The sequence below is a fragment of the Scyliorhinus torazame genome, chromosome 2, assembly GCF_047496885.1.
Source record: "Scyliorhinus torazame isolate Kashiwa2021f chromosome 2, sScyTor2.1, whole genome shotgun sequence".
NCBI classification, from domain to species: domain Eukaryota; kingdom Metazoa; phylum Chordata; class Chondrichthyes; order Carcharhiniformes; family Scyliorhinidae; genus Scyliorhinus; species Scyliorhinus torazame.
In genome coordinates this window covers 2320593-2338766 of record NC_092708.1, presented here as the reverse complement: position 1 = coordinate 2338766, position 18174 = coordinate 2320593, and the positions used below count along the sequence as shown (strand labels likewise).

The 18174-nt window shown below is 48.3% G+C and overlaps 1 protein-coding gene across 1 annotated transcript in view; it reads right to left on the bottom strand.

Moving 5' to 3' along the window:
- LOC140385675 (tRNA endonuclease ANKZF1-like) overlaps positions 1-18174 on the bottom strand; it is a 191171-nt gene that overhangs the window by 79602 nt on the left and 93395 nt on the right. Inside the window, 1 exon segment of the mRNA XM_072468078.1 lies at positions 14140-14289. Coding sequence (XP_072324179.1) covers positions 14140-14289 — 150 coding nt within the window.

The following is an 18174-nucleotide window of genomic DNA, read 5'->3' as shown; positions in this document are numbered from 1 at the left end:
GAGACACAGACAGAGTGAGAATTTGAAACTTGCTAATTTGGTGCAGTGAGGTAACCAGGAAAGGGAGAGAACCCGAGAACATCTGAGACCCTCAGAAGGTAAGTAAGTGATTTTTACTCATTTTAACTTTTATTACCTTTTCAAATTGTGTGTGGGGGGTGGGGGGGTGGGGGGGAAACTGAAGTGACATCACAGAAAAGCTGTGACCTGAGTGGCTGGGTGGGAATCTACACTAAATTTAAAAAAGTAAGCATTGGTAACTAACTGGTAAGAGCCAGGAGGGGACATGAGAAGTCTTTGGCAGGTAGGATCAAGGATAACCCGAAAGCTTTCTATAGATATGTCAGGAATAAAAGAATGACTCGGGTAAGAGTAGGGCCAGTCAAGGACAGCAGCGGGAAGTTGTGCTTGGAGTCCGAGGAGATAGGAGAGGTGCTAAATGAAGATTTTTCATCAGTATTCACACAGGAAAAAGACAATGTTGTCGAGGAGAATACTGAGATTCAGGCTACCAGACTAGAAGGGCTTGAGGTTCATAAGGAGGAGGTGTTAGCAATTCTGGAAAGTGTGAGAATAGATAAGTCCCCTGGGCCGGATGGGATTTGTCCTCGGATTCTCTGGGAAGCTTGGGAGGAGATTGCTGAGCCTTTGGCCTTGATCTTTAAGTCATCTTTGTCTACAGGAATAGTGCCAGAAGACTGGAGGATAGCAAATTTTGTCACCTTGTTCAAGAAGGGGAGTAGAGATAACCCCGGTAACTATAGACCAGTGAGCCTTACTTTTGTTGTGGGAAAAATATTGGAAAGGTTTCTAAGAGATAGGATGTACAATCATCTGGAAAGCAATAATTTGATTAGAGATAGTCAACACGGTTTTGTGAAGGGTTGGTCATGCCTCACAAACCTTGTAGAGTTCTTTGAGAAGGTGACCAAACAGGTGGATGAGGGTAAAGCAGTTGATGTGGTGTATATGGATTTCAGTAAAGCGTTTGATAAGGTTCCCCACGGTAGGCTACTGCAGAAAATACGGAGGCATGGGATTCAGGGTGATTTAGCAGTTTGGATCAGAAATTGGCTAGCTGGAAGAAGACAAAGGGTGGTGGTTGATGGGAAATGTTCAGACTGGAGTCCAGTTACTAGTGGTGTACCACAAGGATCTGTTTTGGGGCCACTGCTGTTTGTCATTTTTATAAATGACCTGGAGGAGGGCGTAGAAAGATGGGTGAGTAAATTTGCAGATGACACTAAAGTTGGTGGAGTTGTGGACAGTGCGGAAGGATGTTACAAGTTACAGAGGGACACAGATAAACTGCAGCGCTAGGCTGAGAGGTGGCAAATGGAGTTTAATGCAGAAAAGTGTGAGGTGATTCATTTTGGAAGGGATAACAGGAAGACAGGGTACTGGGCTAATGGTAAGATTCTTGGCAGTGTGGATGAGCAGAGAGATCTCGGTGTCCATGTACATAGATCCCTGAAAGTTGCCACCCAGGTTGAGAGGGTTGTTAAGAAGGCATACGGTGTGTTAGCTTTTATTGGTAGAGGGATTGAGTTTCGGAGTCAAGAGGTCATGTTGCAGCTGTACAAAACTCTGGTGCGGCCGCATTTGGAGTATTGCGTGCAATTCTGGTCGCCGCATTATAGGAAGGATGTGGAAGCATTGGAAAGGGTGCAGAGGAGATTTACCAGGGTGTTGCCTGGTATGGAGGGAAGATCTTATGAGGAAAGGCTGAGGGACTTGAGGCTGTTTTCGTTAGAGAGAAGAAGGTTAAGAGGTGACTTAATTGAGGCATACAAGATGATCAGAGGATTGGATAGGGTGGACAGTGAGAGCCTTTTTCCTCGGATGGTGATGTCTAGCACGAGGGGACATAGCTTTAAATTGAGGGGAGATAGATATAGGACAGATGTCAGAGGTAGGTTCTTTACTCAGAGAGTAGTAAGGACGTGGAATGCCCTGCCTGCAACAGGAGTGGACTAGCCAACACTAAGGACATTCAAATGGTCATTGGATAGACATACGGACGAGAAGGGAATAGTGTAGATGGGCTTTAGAGTGGTTTCACAGGTCGGCGCAACATCGAGGGCCGAAGGGCCTGTACTGCGCTGTAATGTTCTATGTTCCAATTAAACATAATTACTTAATCATAATTTAGAGGGATATCTAAGCCAGAGATCGGAGAGTACGATATTTAGCTTTAACATTTATAGTAGAAATCTAGTGCTAGGAAACAGATAGTTAACAGAAAGTTTTAAATTTTTTAAAACTTTAATTTACTAATTAATTGACGCAATGTCAGTTAGAGGGGTGCAGTGCTCTGACTGTGAGATGTGGCAGGTCCGGGAGGCTTCCAGCGTCCCAGATGGCTTCATCTGCAGAAAGTGCACCCAACTGGAGCTCCTCACAGACAGCATGGTTCGGTTGGAGCAGCAATTGGATGCACTTAGGAGCATGCAGGTGGCGGAAAGCGTCATAGATCGCAGTTATATAAATGTGGTCACACCCAAGGTGCAGGCAGAGAAATGGGTGACCACCAGAAAGGGCAGGCAGTCAGTGCAGGAATCCCCTGTGGTTGTCCCCCTCTCAAACAGGTATACCCCTTAGGATACTGTCGGGGGGGATAGCCTATCAGGGGAAAACAGCAGCAGCCAGAGCAGTGGCACCACGGCTGGCTCTGATGTTCAGAAGGGAGGGTCAAAGTGCAGAAGAGCAATAGTAATAGGGGACTCTATAGTCAGGGGCACAAATAGGCGCTTCTGTGGACGTGAAAGAGACTCCAGGATGGTATGTTGCCTCCCTGGTGCCAGGGAACAGGCTGTCTCCGAACGGGTAGAGAGCATCCTGAAGGGGGAGGGCAAACAGGCAGAGGTCGTTGTACATATTGGTACTAACGACATAGACAGGAAGGGGCATGAGGTCCTGCAGCAGGAGTTCAGGGAGCTAGGCAGAAAGTTAAAAGACAGGACCTCGAGGGTTGTAATCTCGGGATTACTCCCTGTGCCATGTACCAGTGAGGCTAGAAATAGGAAGATAGAGCAGCTAAACACGTGGCTAAACAGCTGGTGTAGGAGGGAGGGTTTCCGTTATCTGGACCACTGGGAGCTCTTCCGGGGCAGGTGACCTATATAAGGACGGGTTGCATTTAAACTGGAGAGGCATAAATATCCTGGCCGCGAGTTTTGCAAGTGTCACACGGGAGGGTTTAAACTAGTATGGCAGGGGGGTGGGCATGGGTGCAATAGGTCAGAAGATGAGAGCACTGAGGGAGAACTAGGGAATAGGGACAGTGTGGCTCTGAGGCAGAGCAGACAGGGAGAAGTTGCTGAACACAGCGGGTCTAGTGACCTGAAGTGCATCACAGTTCCAGGGTCCCAGGTTCGATTCCGGCTTGGGTCACTGTCTGTGCCGAGTCTGCACATCCTCCCCGTGTCTGCGTGGGTTTCCTCCGGGTGCTCCGGTTTCCTCCCACAGTCCAAAGATGTGCAGGTTAGGTGGATTGGCCAAGATAAATTGCCCATGGTGTCCAAAATTGCCCTTAGTGTTGGGTGGAGGTGTTGACTTTGGGTAGGGTGCTCTTTCCAAGAGCTGGTGCAGACTCAATGGGCCGAATGGCCTCCTTCTGCACTGTATATTCAATGATAATCTATGATTAATCTAGGACAAAGGTTCGGCACAACATCGTGGGCCGAAGGGCCTGTTCTGTGCTGTATTTTCTATGTTCTATGTTCTATTTTTCTATATGTTTTAATGCAAGTATTACTACGGGTAAGGCAGATGAACTTAGAGCTTGGATTAGTACTTGGAACTATGATGTTGTTGCCATTACAGAGACCTGGTTGAGGGAAGGGCAGGATTGGCAGCTAAACGTTCCAGGATTTAGATGTTTCAGGCGGGATAGAGGGGGATGTAAAAGGGGTGGCGGAGTTGCACTACTGGTCAGGGAGGATATCACAGCTGTACTACGGGAGGACACCTCAGAGGGCAGTGAGGCTATATGGGTAGAGATCAGGAATAAGAAGGGTGCAGTCACAATGTTGGGGGTTTACTACAGGCCTCCCAACAGCCAGCGGGAGATAGAGCAGATAGGTAGACAGATTTTGGAAAAGGGTAAAAACAACAGGGTTGTGGTGATGGGAGACTTCAACTTCCCCAATATTGACTGGGACTCACTTAGTGCCAGGGGCTTAGACGGGGCAGAGTTTGTAAGGAGCATCCAGGAGGGCTTCTTAAAACAATATGTAGACAGTCCAACTAGGGAAGGGGCGGTACTGGACCTGGTATTGGGGAATGAGCCCGGCCAGGTGGTAGATGTTTCAATAGGGGAGCATTTTGGTAACAGTGACCACAATTCAGTAAGTTTTAAAGTGCTGGTGGACAAGGATAAGAGTGGTCCTAGGATGAATGTGCTAAATTGGGGGAAGGCTAATTATAACAATATTAGGCGGGAACTGAAGTACATAGATTGGGGGTGGATGTTTGAGGGCAAATCAACATCTGACATGTGGGAGGCTTTCAAGTGGCAGTTGAAAGGAATTCAGGACCGGCATGTTCCTGTGAGGAAGAAGGATAAATACGGCAATTTTCGGGAACCTTGGATAAAGAGAGATGTTGTAGGCCTTGTCAAAAAGAGAAAGGATGCAGTTGTCAGGGCTAAAAGGCTGGGAACAGACGAAGCCTGTGTGGAATAGAAGGAAAGTAGGAAGGAACTTAAGCAAGGAGTCAGGAGGGCTAGAAGGGGTCACGAAAAGTCATTGGCAAATAGGGTTAAGGAAAATCCCAAGGCTTTTTACAGGTACATAAAAAGCAAGAGGGTAGCCAGGGAAAGGGTTGGCCCACTGAAGGATAGGAAAGGGAATCTATGTGTGGAGCCAGAGGAAATGGGCGAGGTACTAAATGAATACTTTGCATCAATATTCACCAAAGAGACGGAATTGGTAGATGTTGAGTCTGCAGAAGGGTGTGTAGATAGCCTGGGTCACATTGAGATCCAAAAAGATCTTGGGCGTCTTAAAAAACATTAAGGTAGATAAGTCCCCAGGGCCTGATGGGATCTACTCCATAATACTGAAGGAGGCTGGAGAGGAAATTGCTGAGGCCTTGACAGAAATCTTTGGATCCTCACTGTCTTCAGGTGATGTCCCGGAGGACTGGAGAATAGCCAATGCTGTTCCTCTGTTTAAGAAGGGTAGCAAGGATAATCCAGGGAACTACAGGCCGGTGAGCCTTACTTCAGTGGTAGGGAAATTACTGGAGAGAATTCTTCGAGACAGGATCTACTCCCATTTGGAAGCAAATGGACGTATTTGTGAGAGGCAGCATGGTTTTGTGAAGGGGAGGTCGTGTCTCACTAACTTGATAGAGTTTTTCGAGGAGGTCACAAAGATGATTGATGCACTTAGGGCAGTGGATGTTGTCTATATGGACTTCAGTAAGGCCTTTGACAAGGTCCCTCATGGTAGACTAGTACAAAAGGTGAAGTCACACGGGATCAGGGGTGAGCTGGCAAGGTGGATACAGAACTGGCTAGGTCATAGAAGGCAGAGAGTAGCAATGGAAGGATGCTTTTCTAATTGGAGGGTTGTGACCAGTGGTGTTCCGCAGGGATCAGTGCTGGGACCTTTATTGTTTGTAGTATATATAAATGATTTGGAGGAAAATATAACTGGTCTGATTAGTAAGTTTGCAGACGACACAAAGGTTGGTTGAATTGCGGATAGCGATGAGGACTGTCAGAGGATATAGATTCTTTGGAGACTTGGGCAGAGAGATGGCAGATGGAGTTTAATACGGACAAATGAGAGATAATGCATTTTGGAAGGTAGGTAGGGAATATACAGTGAATGGTGGAACCCTCAAGAGTATTGAAAGTCAGAGAGATCTCGGTGTACAGGTCATTGAAAGGGGCAACACAGGTGGAGAAGGTAGTCAAGAAGGCATACGGCATGCTTGCCTTCATTGGCCGGGGCATTGAGTATAAGAATTGGCAAGTCATGTTGCAGCTGAATAGAACCTTAGTTAGGCCACACTTGGAGTATAGTGTTCAATTCTGGTCGCCACACTACCAGAAGGATGTGGAGGCTTTAGAGAGGGTGCAGAAGAGATTTACCAGAACGTTGCCTGGTATAAGAACATAAGAACTAGGAACAGGAGTAGGCCATCTGGCCCCTCGAGCCTGCTCCACCATTCAATGAGATCATGGCTGATCTTTGTGGACTCAGCTCCACTCTCCGGCCCGTACACCATATCCCCGAACCCCTTTATTCTTTAGAAAGGTGTCTATCTTTTTCTTAAAAACGTTGAAAGAAGGAGCCTCAACTGCTTCACTGGGCAAGGAATTCCAGAGATTCACAACCCTTTGGGTGAAGAAGTTCCTCCTAAACTCGGTCCTAAATCTACTTCCCCTTATTTTGAGGCTATGCCCCCTAGTTCTGCTTTCACCCGCCAGTGGAAACAACCGGCCCGCATCTATCCTGTCTGTTCCTTCATAATTTTATATGTTTCAATAAGATCCCCCCGCATCCTTCTAAACTCCAATGAGTACAGTCCCAGTCTACTCAACCTCTCCTCATAATCCAACCCCTTCAGCTCTGGGATCAACCTAGTGAATCTCCTCTGCACTCCCTCCAGTGCCAATATGTCGTTTCTCAGGTAAGGAGACCAAAACTGAACACAATACTCCAGATGCGGCCTCACCAACACCCTATACAATTGCAGCATAACCTCACTAGTCTTGAACTCCATCCCTCTAGCAATGAAAGACAAAACTCGATTAGCCTTCTTAATCACCTGTTGCACCTGCACGCCAACTTTTTACGACTCGTGCACCAGCACACCCAGGTCCCTCTGTACAGCAGCATGTTTTAACATCTTACCGTTTAAATAATAATCCATTCTGCTGTTATTCCTCCCAAAATGGATAGCCTCACACTTGGCAACATTGAATTCCATCTGCCAGACCCTAGCCCATTCACCTAACCTATCCAAATCCTTCTGCAGACTTCCGGTATCCTCTGCACTTTTTGCTTTACCACTCATCTTAGTGTCGTCTGCAAACTTTGACACATTGCACTTGGTCCCCAACTCCAAATTGTCTATGTAAATTGTGAACAACTGCGGGCCCAACACTGATCCTTGAGGGACCCCACTAGTTACAGGTTTCCAACCAGAGAAACACCCATTTATTCCCACTCTCTGCTTTCTGTTAGTTAAACAATCCTCTACCCATGCTACCACTTTACCCTCAATGCCATGCATCTTTAGTTTATGCAGCAAACTTTTGTGTGGCACCTTGTCAAAAGCTTTCTGGAAATCCAGATATACCACATCCATTGGCTCCCCGTTATCTACTGCACTGGTAACGTCCTCAAAAAGTTCTACCAAATTAGTCAGACACGACGTACCCTTTGTGAACCCATGCTGCGTCTGCCCAATGGGACAATTTCCCTCCAGGTGCCCCGCTATTTCCTCCTGAATGATAGATTCCAGCATTTTCCCTACAACCAAAGTTAAGCTTACCGGCCTATAATTACCCGCTTTCTGCCGACCGCCTTTTTTAAACAGTGGTGTCACATTTGCTACTTTCCAATCCTCTGGGACCACTCCAGAGTCTAGTGAATTTTGATAAATTATCACTGGTGCGTTTACAATTTCCCTAGCCATCTCTTTTAACACTCTGGGATGCATCCCATCAGGGCCAGGAGACCTGTCTACCTTTAGCCCCATTAGCTTGCCCAATACTGCCTCCTTAGTGATTACAATCATCTCAAGGTCCTCACCTATCATATCTTTATTTCCATCAGTCACTGGCATGTTATTTGTGTCTTCCACTGTGAAGACTGACCCAAAAAACCTGTTCAGTTCCTCAGCCATTTCCCCGTCTCCTATTATTAAATCTCCCTTCTCATCTTCCAAAGGACCAATATTTACCTTAGCCACTCTTTTATGTCTTATATATTTGTAGAAGCTTTTACTATCTGCTTTTATGTTCTGAGCAAGTTTACTTTCATAGTCTACCTTACTCTTCTTTATAGCTTTTTTAGTAGCTTTCTGTTGCCCCCTAAAGACTTCCCAGTCCTCGAGTCTCCCACTAATTTTTGTCACTTTGTATGTTTTTTCCTTCAATTTGATACTCTCCCTCACCTCCTTAGATATCCACGGTCGATTTTTCCCCTTTCTACCGTCTTTCCTTTTTGACTGTATGAACCTTTTCTGAACACTGTGAAAGATCGCTCGGAAGGTTCTCCACTGTTCCTCAACTGCTTCACCATGAAGTCTTTGCTCCCAGTCTACCTTAGCTAGTTCTTCCCTCATCCCATTGTAATCGCCTTTGTTTAAGCACAAAACACTAGTGCTTGATTTTACCTTCTCACCCTCCATCTGTATTTTAAATTCCACTATATTGTGGTCGCTCCTTCCAAAAGGATCCCGAACTATGAGATCATTAAGCAATCCTGCCACATTACACAGGACCAGATCTAGGACCGCTTGTTCCCTTGTAGGTTCCATTACATCCTGTTCCAGGAAATTATCCCGGACACATTCTATAAACTCCTCCTCAAGGTTGCCTTGACCGACCTGGTTAAACCAATCGACATGCAGATTAAAATCTCCCATGATAAGCGCTGTACCATTTCTACATGCATCCGTTATTTCTTTGCTTATTGCCTGCCCTACCATCCTGTTACTATTTGGTGGCCTATAGACTACTCCTATCAGTGACCCTTTCGCCTTACTATTCCTGATTTCCACCCAAATTGATTCAACCTTGTCCTCCATAGCACCAATATCAATCCCTTACTATTGCCCGGATGCCATCCTTAAACAACAAAGCTACACCACCGCCCTTACCGTCCATTCTATCCTTTTGTATAGGCTGATACCCTTGGATATTTTAACTCCCAGTCGTGACCATAGAATCATAGAAGTTTACAGCATGGAAACAGGCCCTTCGGCCCAACCAGTCCATGCCGCCCAGTTTTTACCATTAAGCTAGTCCCAGTTGCCCGCACTTGGCCCATAACCCTCTATACCCATCTTACCCATGTAACTATCTAAATGCTTTTTAAAAGACACAATTGTACCCGCCTCTACTACTACCTCTGGCAGCACATTCCAGACACTCACTACCCTCTGAGTGAAGAAATTGCCCCTCTGGGCCCTTCTGAATCTCTCCCCTCTCACCTTAAACCTATGCCCTCTAGTTTTAGACTCCCCTACCTTTGGGAAAAGATGTTGACTATCTACCTTATCTATGCCCCTCATTATTTTATAGACCTCTATAAGATCACCCCTAAGCCTCCTACGCTCCAGGGAAAAAAGTCCCAGTCTATCCAGCCTCTCCTTATAACTCGAACCATCAAGTCCCGGTAACATCCTAGTAAATCTTTTCTGCACTCTTTCTAGTTTAATAATATCCTTTCTATAATAGGGTGACCAGAACTGCACCCAGTATTCCAAGTGTGGCCGTACCAATGTCTTGTACAACTTCAACAAGACGTCCCAACTCCTGTATTCAATTTTCTGACCAATGAAACCAAGCATGCCGAATGCCTTCTTCACCACCCTGTCCACCTGCGAATCCACCTTCAAGGAGCTATGAACCTGTACTCCTAGATCTCTTTGTTCTATAACTCTCCCCAACGCCATACCATTGACTGAGTAGGTCCTGGCCTGATTCGATCTGCCAAAATGCATCACCTCACATTTATCTAAATTAAACTCCATCTGCCATTCGTCGGCCCACTGGCCTAATTGATCAAGATCCCGTTGCAATCCTCGATAACCTTCTTCACTATCCACTGTGCCACCAATCTTGGTATCATCTGCAAACTTACTAACCATGCCTCCTAAATTCTCATCCAAATCATTAATATAAATCACAAATAACAGTGGACCCAGCACCGATCCCTGAGGCACACCACTGGTCACAGGCCTCCAGTTTGAAAAACAACCCTCTACAACCACCCTCTGCCTTCTGTCGTCCAGCCAATTTTGAATCCAATTGGCAACCTCACCCTGGATCCCGTGAGCTTTAACCTTCTGCAACAACCTACCATGCGGTACCTTGTCAAAGGCTTTGCTAAAGTCCATGTAGACAACGTCTACTGCACTGCCCTCATCTACCTTCTTGGTCACCCCCTCAAAAAACTCAATCAAATTTGTGAGACATGATTTTCCACGCACAAAGCCATGCTGACTGCCCCGAATCAGTCCTTGCCTCTCTAAATGCTTGTAGATCCTGTCTCTCAGAATACCTTCTAGCAACTTACCTACTACAGACGTTAGGCTCACCGGTCTGTAGTTCCCAGGCTTTTCCCTGCTGCCCTTCTTAAACAAAGGCACAACATTCGCTACTCTCCAATCTTCAGGCACCTCACCTGTGGCTGCCGATGATTCAAATATCTGTTAGGGGACCCGCAATTTCCTCCCTAGCCTCCCACAACATCCTGGGATACATTTCATCAGGTCCCGGGGATTTATCTACCTTGATGCGCTTTAAGACTACCAGCACCTCCTCCTCTGTAATATGCACACTTCTCAAGACATCACTATTTATTTCCCTTAGTTTCCTAACATCCATGCCTTTCTCCACCATGAATACCGATGAGAAATATTCATTCAGGATCTCACCCAACTCTTGTGGCTCTGCACATAGATGTCCTTGTTGATCCTTAAGAGGCCCTACTCTGTCCCTAGTTACTCTTTTTCCCTTTATGTATCTGTAGAAGCTCTTTGGATTCTCCTTTGCATTATTTGCCAAAGCAATTTCATGTCCCCTTTTTGCCCTCCTGATTTCCCTCTTAACTCTATTTCGACAATCTCTATACTCTTCAAGGGATCCACTTGATCCCAGTTGTTTATGTACGTCATATGCCTCCTTCTTCTTTTTGACCAGAGTCTCAATATCTCGAGTCATCCAGGGTTCCCTACTTCTACCAGCCTTGCCCTTCACTCTAAAGGGAATGTGCTTACCCTGAACCATGGTTAACACATTTTTAAAAGCCTCCCATTTACCAGCCGTCCTTTTGCCTGCCAACAGTCTCCCCCAATCTATCTCTGCAAGTTCCTGTCTGATACCATCAAAATTGGCCTTGCCCCAATTAAGAATTTTAACTCTTGGGCCAGACCTATCATTCTCCATAGCTATCTTAAAACTAATGGAGTTATGGTCACTTGTCCCAAAGTGATCCCTCACTAGCACTTCTGTCACTTGCCCTTCCTAATTTCCCAAGACGAGGTCAAGTTTTGCCCCTTCTCTAGTCGGTCCATCCACATACTGAATGAGAAATTCCTCCTGAATACACTCAACACATTTCCCTCCATCCAAGCCCCTAATGCTATGGCTGTCCCAGTCAATGTTGGGAAAGTTAAAGTCCCCTACTATTACCACCCTATTTTTCTTGCAGCTATCTGTAATCTCCTGACATATTTGCTCCTCAATTTCCCGCTGACTATTTGGGGGCCTGTAGTACAGTCCTACCAAGGTGATCTCTCCCTTCTTATTTTTCAGTTCTACCCATATAGACTCAGTGGGCGAACCCTCGGATATATCCCCTCTAAGTACTGCCGTGATGTTCTCCCTAATCAGAAACGCCACTCCCCCTCCTCTCTTACCTCCTGTTCTATCCTTTCTATAGCATCTGTACCCCGGAACATTGAGCTGCCAGTCCTGCCCCTCCCTTAGCCATGTTTCAGTCATAGCTATAATATCCCAGTCCCATGTGCCCATCCATGCCCTGAGTTCATCCGCTTTGCCCGTCAGGCCCCTTGCATTGAAATAAATGCAGTTTAATGTAGACTTTCCTTGCTCTCTGCCCTGCTTTCTCTGGTCATGCTTTACACACTCTCCCTTCCTGCCTTTTGTTTCTGTCCCCACTGACTTCCTACATCGGTTCCCATCCCCCTGCCACATTAGTTTAAACCCTCCCCAACTGCACTAGCAAACACACCCCCGAGAACATTGGTTCCGGTCCCACTCAGATGCAGACCGTCCGATTTGTACAGGTCCCACCTCCCCCAGAACCGGTTCCAATGTCCCAGGAAGCTATCTTGACCATCTTTTAACCATGTTTCAGTCATGGCCACAAAATCATAGTCATTCATGATGATTTGCGCCATCAACTCATTCACCTCATTCCGTATACTACGAGTATTCAGGTAAAGTACACTTGTGCTGTTTTCTATGTCTTTGTTATGAATCCTAACACCTTGATCAGTAACTTTTCGAAAATGATTTTTCCTCTTACCCTTTCCCCGAATTTTCCTCATCTTTGAACCCATATCTCTACATAATAACCTGTCACGTAACCTGCTGCCTTGCTCTCCATTAACCATTATACTGTCCATAGCTTTACACTTCCCTTCCCCCCAACTTGCTAGTTTAAAGTCCTTGTGACCAACCTATTTATGGAGGGCATTAGCTATGAGGAGTGGTTGAATAAACTCGGTTTGTTCTCACTGGAACGACGGAGGTTGAGGGGCGACCTGATAGAGGTCTACAAAATTATGAGGGGCATAGACAGAGTGGATAGTCAGAAGCTTTTCCCCAGGGTAGAGGGGTGAATTACTAGGGGGCATAGGTTTAAGGTGAGAGGGGCAAGGTTTAAAGGAGATGTACGAGGCAAGTTTTTTTACACAGAGGGTAGTGGGTACCTGGAACTCGCTGCCAGAGGAGGTGGTGGAAGCAGGGACGATACTGACATTTAAGGGGCATCTTGACAAATACATGAATAGGATGGGAATAGAGGGATACGGACCCAGGAAGTGTAGAAGATTGTAGTTTAGTCGGGCAGCATGGTCGGCACGGGCTTGGAGGGCCGAAGGGCCTGTTCCTATGCTGTACATTTCTTTGTTCTTTGTTAACAGGTACAGCACGGGGTTAGATACAGAGTAAAGCTCTCTCTACACTGTCGCCATCAAACACTCCCAGGACAGGTACAGCACGGGGTTAGATACAGAGTTAAGCTCCCTCGACACTGTCCCCATCAAACACTCCCAGGACAGATACAGCACGGGGTTAGATACAGAGTAAAGCTCCCCCACACTGTCACCATCAAATATCCCAGGACAGGTACAGCACGGGGTTACATACAGAGTAAAGCTCCCTCTACACTGTCCCCATCAAACACTCCCTGAACAGGTACAGCATGGGGGTTAGATACAGAGTAAAGCTCCCTCTGCACTGTCCCCATCAAACACTCCCAGGACAGGTACAGCACGTGGTTAGATACAGAGTAAAGCTCCCTCTACACTGTCCCCATCAAACACTCCCAGGACAGGTACAGCACGTGGTTAGATACAGAGTAAAGCTCCCTCTACACTGTCCCCATCAAACACTCCAGGACAGGTACAGCACGTGGTTAGATACAGAGTTAAGCTCCCTCGACACTGTCCCCATCAAACACTCCCAGGACAGGTACAGCACGTGGTTAGATACAGAGTTAAGCTCCCTCGACACTGTCCCCATCAGACACTCCCAGGACAGGTACAGCACGGGGTTAGATAGAGTAAAGCTTCCTCTTTTACCCGATCAACACAGCGTTAGACACAGAGTAAAGCTTCCTCTTTTACCCGATCAACACAGCGTTAGACAGAGTAAAGCTTCCTCTTTTACCCGATCAACACAGCGTTAGACACAGAGTAAAGCTTCCTCTTTTACCCGATCAACACAGCGTTAGACAGAGTAAAGCTTCCTCTTTTACCCGATCAACACAGCGTTAGACAGAGTAAAGCTTCCTCTTTTACCCGATCAACACAGCGTTAGGCACAGAGTAAAGCTTCCTCTTTTACCCGATCAACGCAGCGTGAGACACAGAGTAAAGCTTCCTCTTTTACCCGATCAACGCAGCGTTAGACAGAGTAAAACTTCCTCTTTTACCCGATCAACACAGCGTTAGACACAGAGTAAAACTTCCTCTTTTACCCGATCAACACAGCGTTAGACACAGAGTAAAGCCTCCTCTTTTACCCGATCAACGCAGCGTTAGACACAGAGTAAAGCTTCCTCTTTTACCCGATCAACACAGCATTAGACAGAGTAAAGCTTCCTCTTTTACCCGATCAACGCAGCGTTAGACAGAGTAAAGCTTCCTCTTTTACCCGATCAACGCAGCGTTAGACACAGAGTAAAGCTTCCTCTTTTACCTGGCTTCTCCGCATGAACTTTCTTTCTCCTTCGCTTTTGCTTTTTTGGTGACATATCAAATTCCCGGAGGTCCAACGTTCCCAGGGTTTCTTCCACCATTTCCAAGGAAGATGGTAAATCAGCGGGATTGACAGTCTCTCCTTCACAACCTGCTGGAGAAAAATAATGTCAGTGCTCAAAGAGTGAAAATCCAGCCCCCACACCAAAAGAGAGTTCAGCCATTCCGCTAACAGAAAAACAGGAAGAGATCAGAGCAGAAAGAGGACAAGACCGTAGAGTCCTACTCCCCGTCAGTGTGAGAGAGAGAGAGACCGTACAGTCCTACTCCCCGTCAGTGTGAGAGACCGTACAGTCCTACTCCCAGTCAGTGTGAGAGAGAGAGAGACCGTACAGTCCTACTCCCAGTCAGTGTGAGAGACCGTAGAGTCCTACTCCCCGTCAGTGTGAGAGAGAGAGAGACCGTACAGTCCTACTCCACGTCAGTGTGAGAGACCGTACAGTCCTACTCCACGTCAGTGTGAGAGACCGTACAGTCCTACTCCACGTCAGTGTGTGAGAGAGAGAGACCGTGCAGCCCTACTCCCCGTCAGTGTGAGAGAGAGAGACCGTACAGTCCTACTTCCCCGTGTGTGAGAGAGAGAGACCGTACAGTCCTACTCCCCGTCAGTGTGTGAGAGAGAGACCGTACAGCCCTACTCCCCGTCAGTGTGTGAGAGAGAGACCGTACAGTCCTACTCCCCGTCAGTGTGAGAGAGAGACCGTACAGTCCTACTCCACGTCAGTGTGTGAGAGAGAGACCGTACAGTCCTACTCCCCGTCAGTGTGTGAGAGAGAGACCGTAGAGTCCTACTCCCCGTCAGTGTGAGAGAGAGACCGTACAGTCCTACTCCTCGTCAGTCTGTGAGAGAGAGACCATACAGTCCTACTCCCCGTCAGTGTGAGAGAGAGAGACCGTACAGTCTCTCTGGGGCAGCACGGTAGCCTTGTGGATAGCACAATTGCTTCACAGCTCCAGGGTCCCAGGTTCGATTCTGGCTTGGGTCACTGTCTGTGCGGAGTCTGCACATCCTCCCCGTGTGTGCGTGGGTTTCCTCCGGGTGCTCCGGTTTCCTCCCACAGTCCAAAGATGTGCAGGTTAGGTGGATTGGCCATGATAAATTGCCCTTAGTGTCCAAAATTACCCTTAGTGTTGGGTGGGGTTATTGGGTTATGGGGATAGGGTGGCAGTGTTGACCTTGGGTAGGGTGCTCTTTCCAAGAGCCGGTGCCGACTCGATGGGCCGAATGGCCTCCTTCTGCACTGTAAATTCTATGACTATGACCGTACAGTCCTACTCCTCGTCAGTCTGTGAGAGAGAGACCATACAGTCCTACTCCCCGTCAGTGTGAGAGAGAGACCGTACGGCCCTACTCCCCGTCAGTGTGAGAGACCGTACAGTCCTACTCCTCGTCAGTCTGTGAGAGAGAGACCGTAGAGTCCTACTCCCCGTCAGTGTGAGAGAGAGACCGTACAGTCCTACTCCTCATCAGTCTGTGAGAGAGAGACCATACAGTCCTACTCCCCGTCAGTGTGTGTGAGAGAGACTGTACAGTCCTACTCCCCGTCAGCGTGAGAGAGAGAGAGACCGTACAGTCCTACTCCCCGTCAGTGTGTGAGAGAGAGAGACCGTACAGTCCTACTCCCCGTCAGTGTGAGAGAGAGACCGTACAGTCCTACTCCCCGTCAGTGTGAGAGAGAGACCGTACAGTCCTACTCCCCGTCAGTGTGTGTGAGAGACCGTACAGTCCTACTCCCCGTCAGTGTGAGAGAGAGACCGTACAGTCCTACTCCCCGCCAGTGTGTGAGAGAGACCGTACAGTACTACTCCCCGTCAGTGTGTGAGAGACCGTACAGTCCTACTCCCCGTCAGTGCGAGAGAGAGACCGTAGAGTCCTACTCCCCGTCAGTGTGAGAGAGACCCCGTACAGTCCTACTCCCCGTCAGTGTGTGAGAGAGAGACCGTAGAGTCCGACTCCCAGTCAGTCTGAGAGAGAGACCGTACAGTCCTACTCCCCGTCAGTGTGAGAGAGAGAGACCGTAGAGTCCTACTCCCCGTCAGCGTGTGAGAGAGAGAGACCGTAGCGTCCTACTCCCCGTCAGTGTGTGAGAGAGAGACCGTACAGTCCTACTCCCCGTCAGTGTGTGAGAGAGAGACCGTAGAGTCCTACTCCCCGTCAGTGTGTGGGAGAGAGACCGTACAGTCCTACACCCCGTCAATGTGTGAGAGAGAGAGACCATACAGTCCTACTCCCCGTCAGTGTGTGAGAGAGAGAGAGAGACCGTACAGTCCTACTCCCCGTCAGTGTGTGTGAGACAGACCGTAAAGTCCTACTCCCCGTCAGTGTGTGAGAGAGAGAGACCGTACAGTCCTACCTCCGTCAGTGTGTGAGAGAGATCGTACAGTCCTACTCCCCGTCAGTGTGTGAGAGAGAGAGACCGTACAGTCCTACTCACCATCAGTGTGTGTGAGAGATCGTAGTCCTACTCCCCGTCAGTGTGTGAGAGAGAGAGACCGTACGGTCCTACTCCCCGTCAGTGTGAGAGACCGTACAGTCCTACTCCCCGTCAGTGTGTGAGAGAGACCGTACAGTCCTACTCCCCGTCAGTGTGAGAGAGAGACCGTAGAGTCCTACTCCCCGTCAGTGTGAGAGAGAGACCGTAGAGTCCTACTCCCCGTCAGTGTGAGAGGGAGACCGTACAGTCCTACTCCCCGTCAGTGTGTGAGAGAGACCGTACAGCCCTACTCCCCGTCAGTGTGAGAGAGAGAGAGAGAGACCGTACAGTCCTACTCCCCGTTAGTGTGTGAGAGAGAGAGACCGTACAGTCCTACTCCCCGTCAGTGTGAGAGACCGTACAGTCCTACTCCCCGTCAGTGTGAGAGAGAGACCGTAGAGTCCTACTCCCCGTCAGTGTGAGAGAGACCGTACAGTCCTACTCCGCGTCAGTGTGTGAGAGAGAGACCGTAGAGACCGACTCCCCGTCAGGGTGAGAGAGAGGTCGTACAGTCCTACTCCCCGTCAGTGTGAGAGACCGTAAAGTCCTCCTCCCCGTCAGTGTGTGAGAGAGAGACCGTACAGTCCTCTCCCCGTCACTGTGTGAGAGAGACCGTACAGTCCTCTCCCCGTCACTGTGTGAGAGAGACCGTACAGTCCTACTCCCCGTCAGTGTGAGAGAGAGAGAGACCGTACAGTCCTACTCCCCGTCAGTGTGTGAGAGAGAGACCGTAGAGTCCTACTCCCCGTCAGTGTGTGAGAGAGAGACCGTAGAGTCCTACTCCCCGTCAGAGTGTAGGAGTACAGTCCTACTCCCAGTCAGTGTGAGAGAGAGAGAGACCGTAGAGTCCTACTCCCCGTCAGTGTGTGAGAGAGAGACCGTAGAGACTGACTCCCCGTCAGTGTGAGAGAGGGGCCGTACAGTCCTACTCCCCGTCAGTGTGAGAGAGAGACCGTACAGTCCTACTCCCCGTCAGTGTGTGAGAGAGAGACCATACAGTCCTACTCCCCGTCAGTGTGAGAGAGAGAGAGAGAGACCGTACAGTCCTACTCCCCGTTAGTGTGTGAGAGAGAGAGACCGTACAGTCCTACTCCCCGTCAGTGTGAGAGACCGTACAGTCCTACTCCCCGTCAGTGTGTGAGAGAGACCGTAGAGTCCTACTCCCCGTCAGTGTGAGAGAGAGACCGTACAGTCCTACTCCGCGTCAGTGTGTGAGAGAGAGACCGTAGAGTCCGACTCCCAGTCAGTGTGAGAGAGAGAGAGACCGTACAGTTCTACTCCCCGTCACTGTGTGAGAGAGACCGGACAGTCCTACTCCCAGTCAGTGTGAGAGAGAGAGACCGTAGAGTCCTACTCCCCGTCAGTGTGAGAGACCGTACAGTCCTCCTCTCCGTCAGTGTGAGAGAGAGACCGTACAGTCCTACTCCCCGTCAGTGTGTGAGAGAGACCGTACAGTCCTACTCCCCGGCAGTGTGTGAGAGAGAGAGACCGTACAGTCCTAC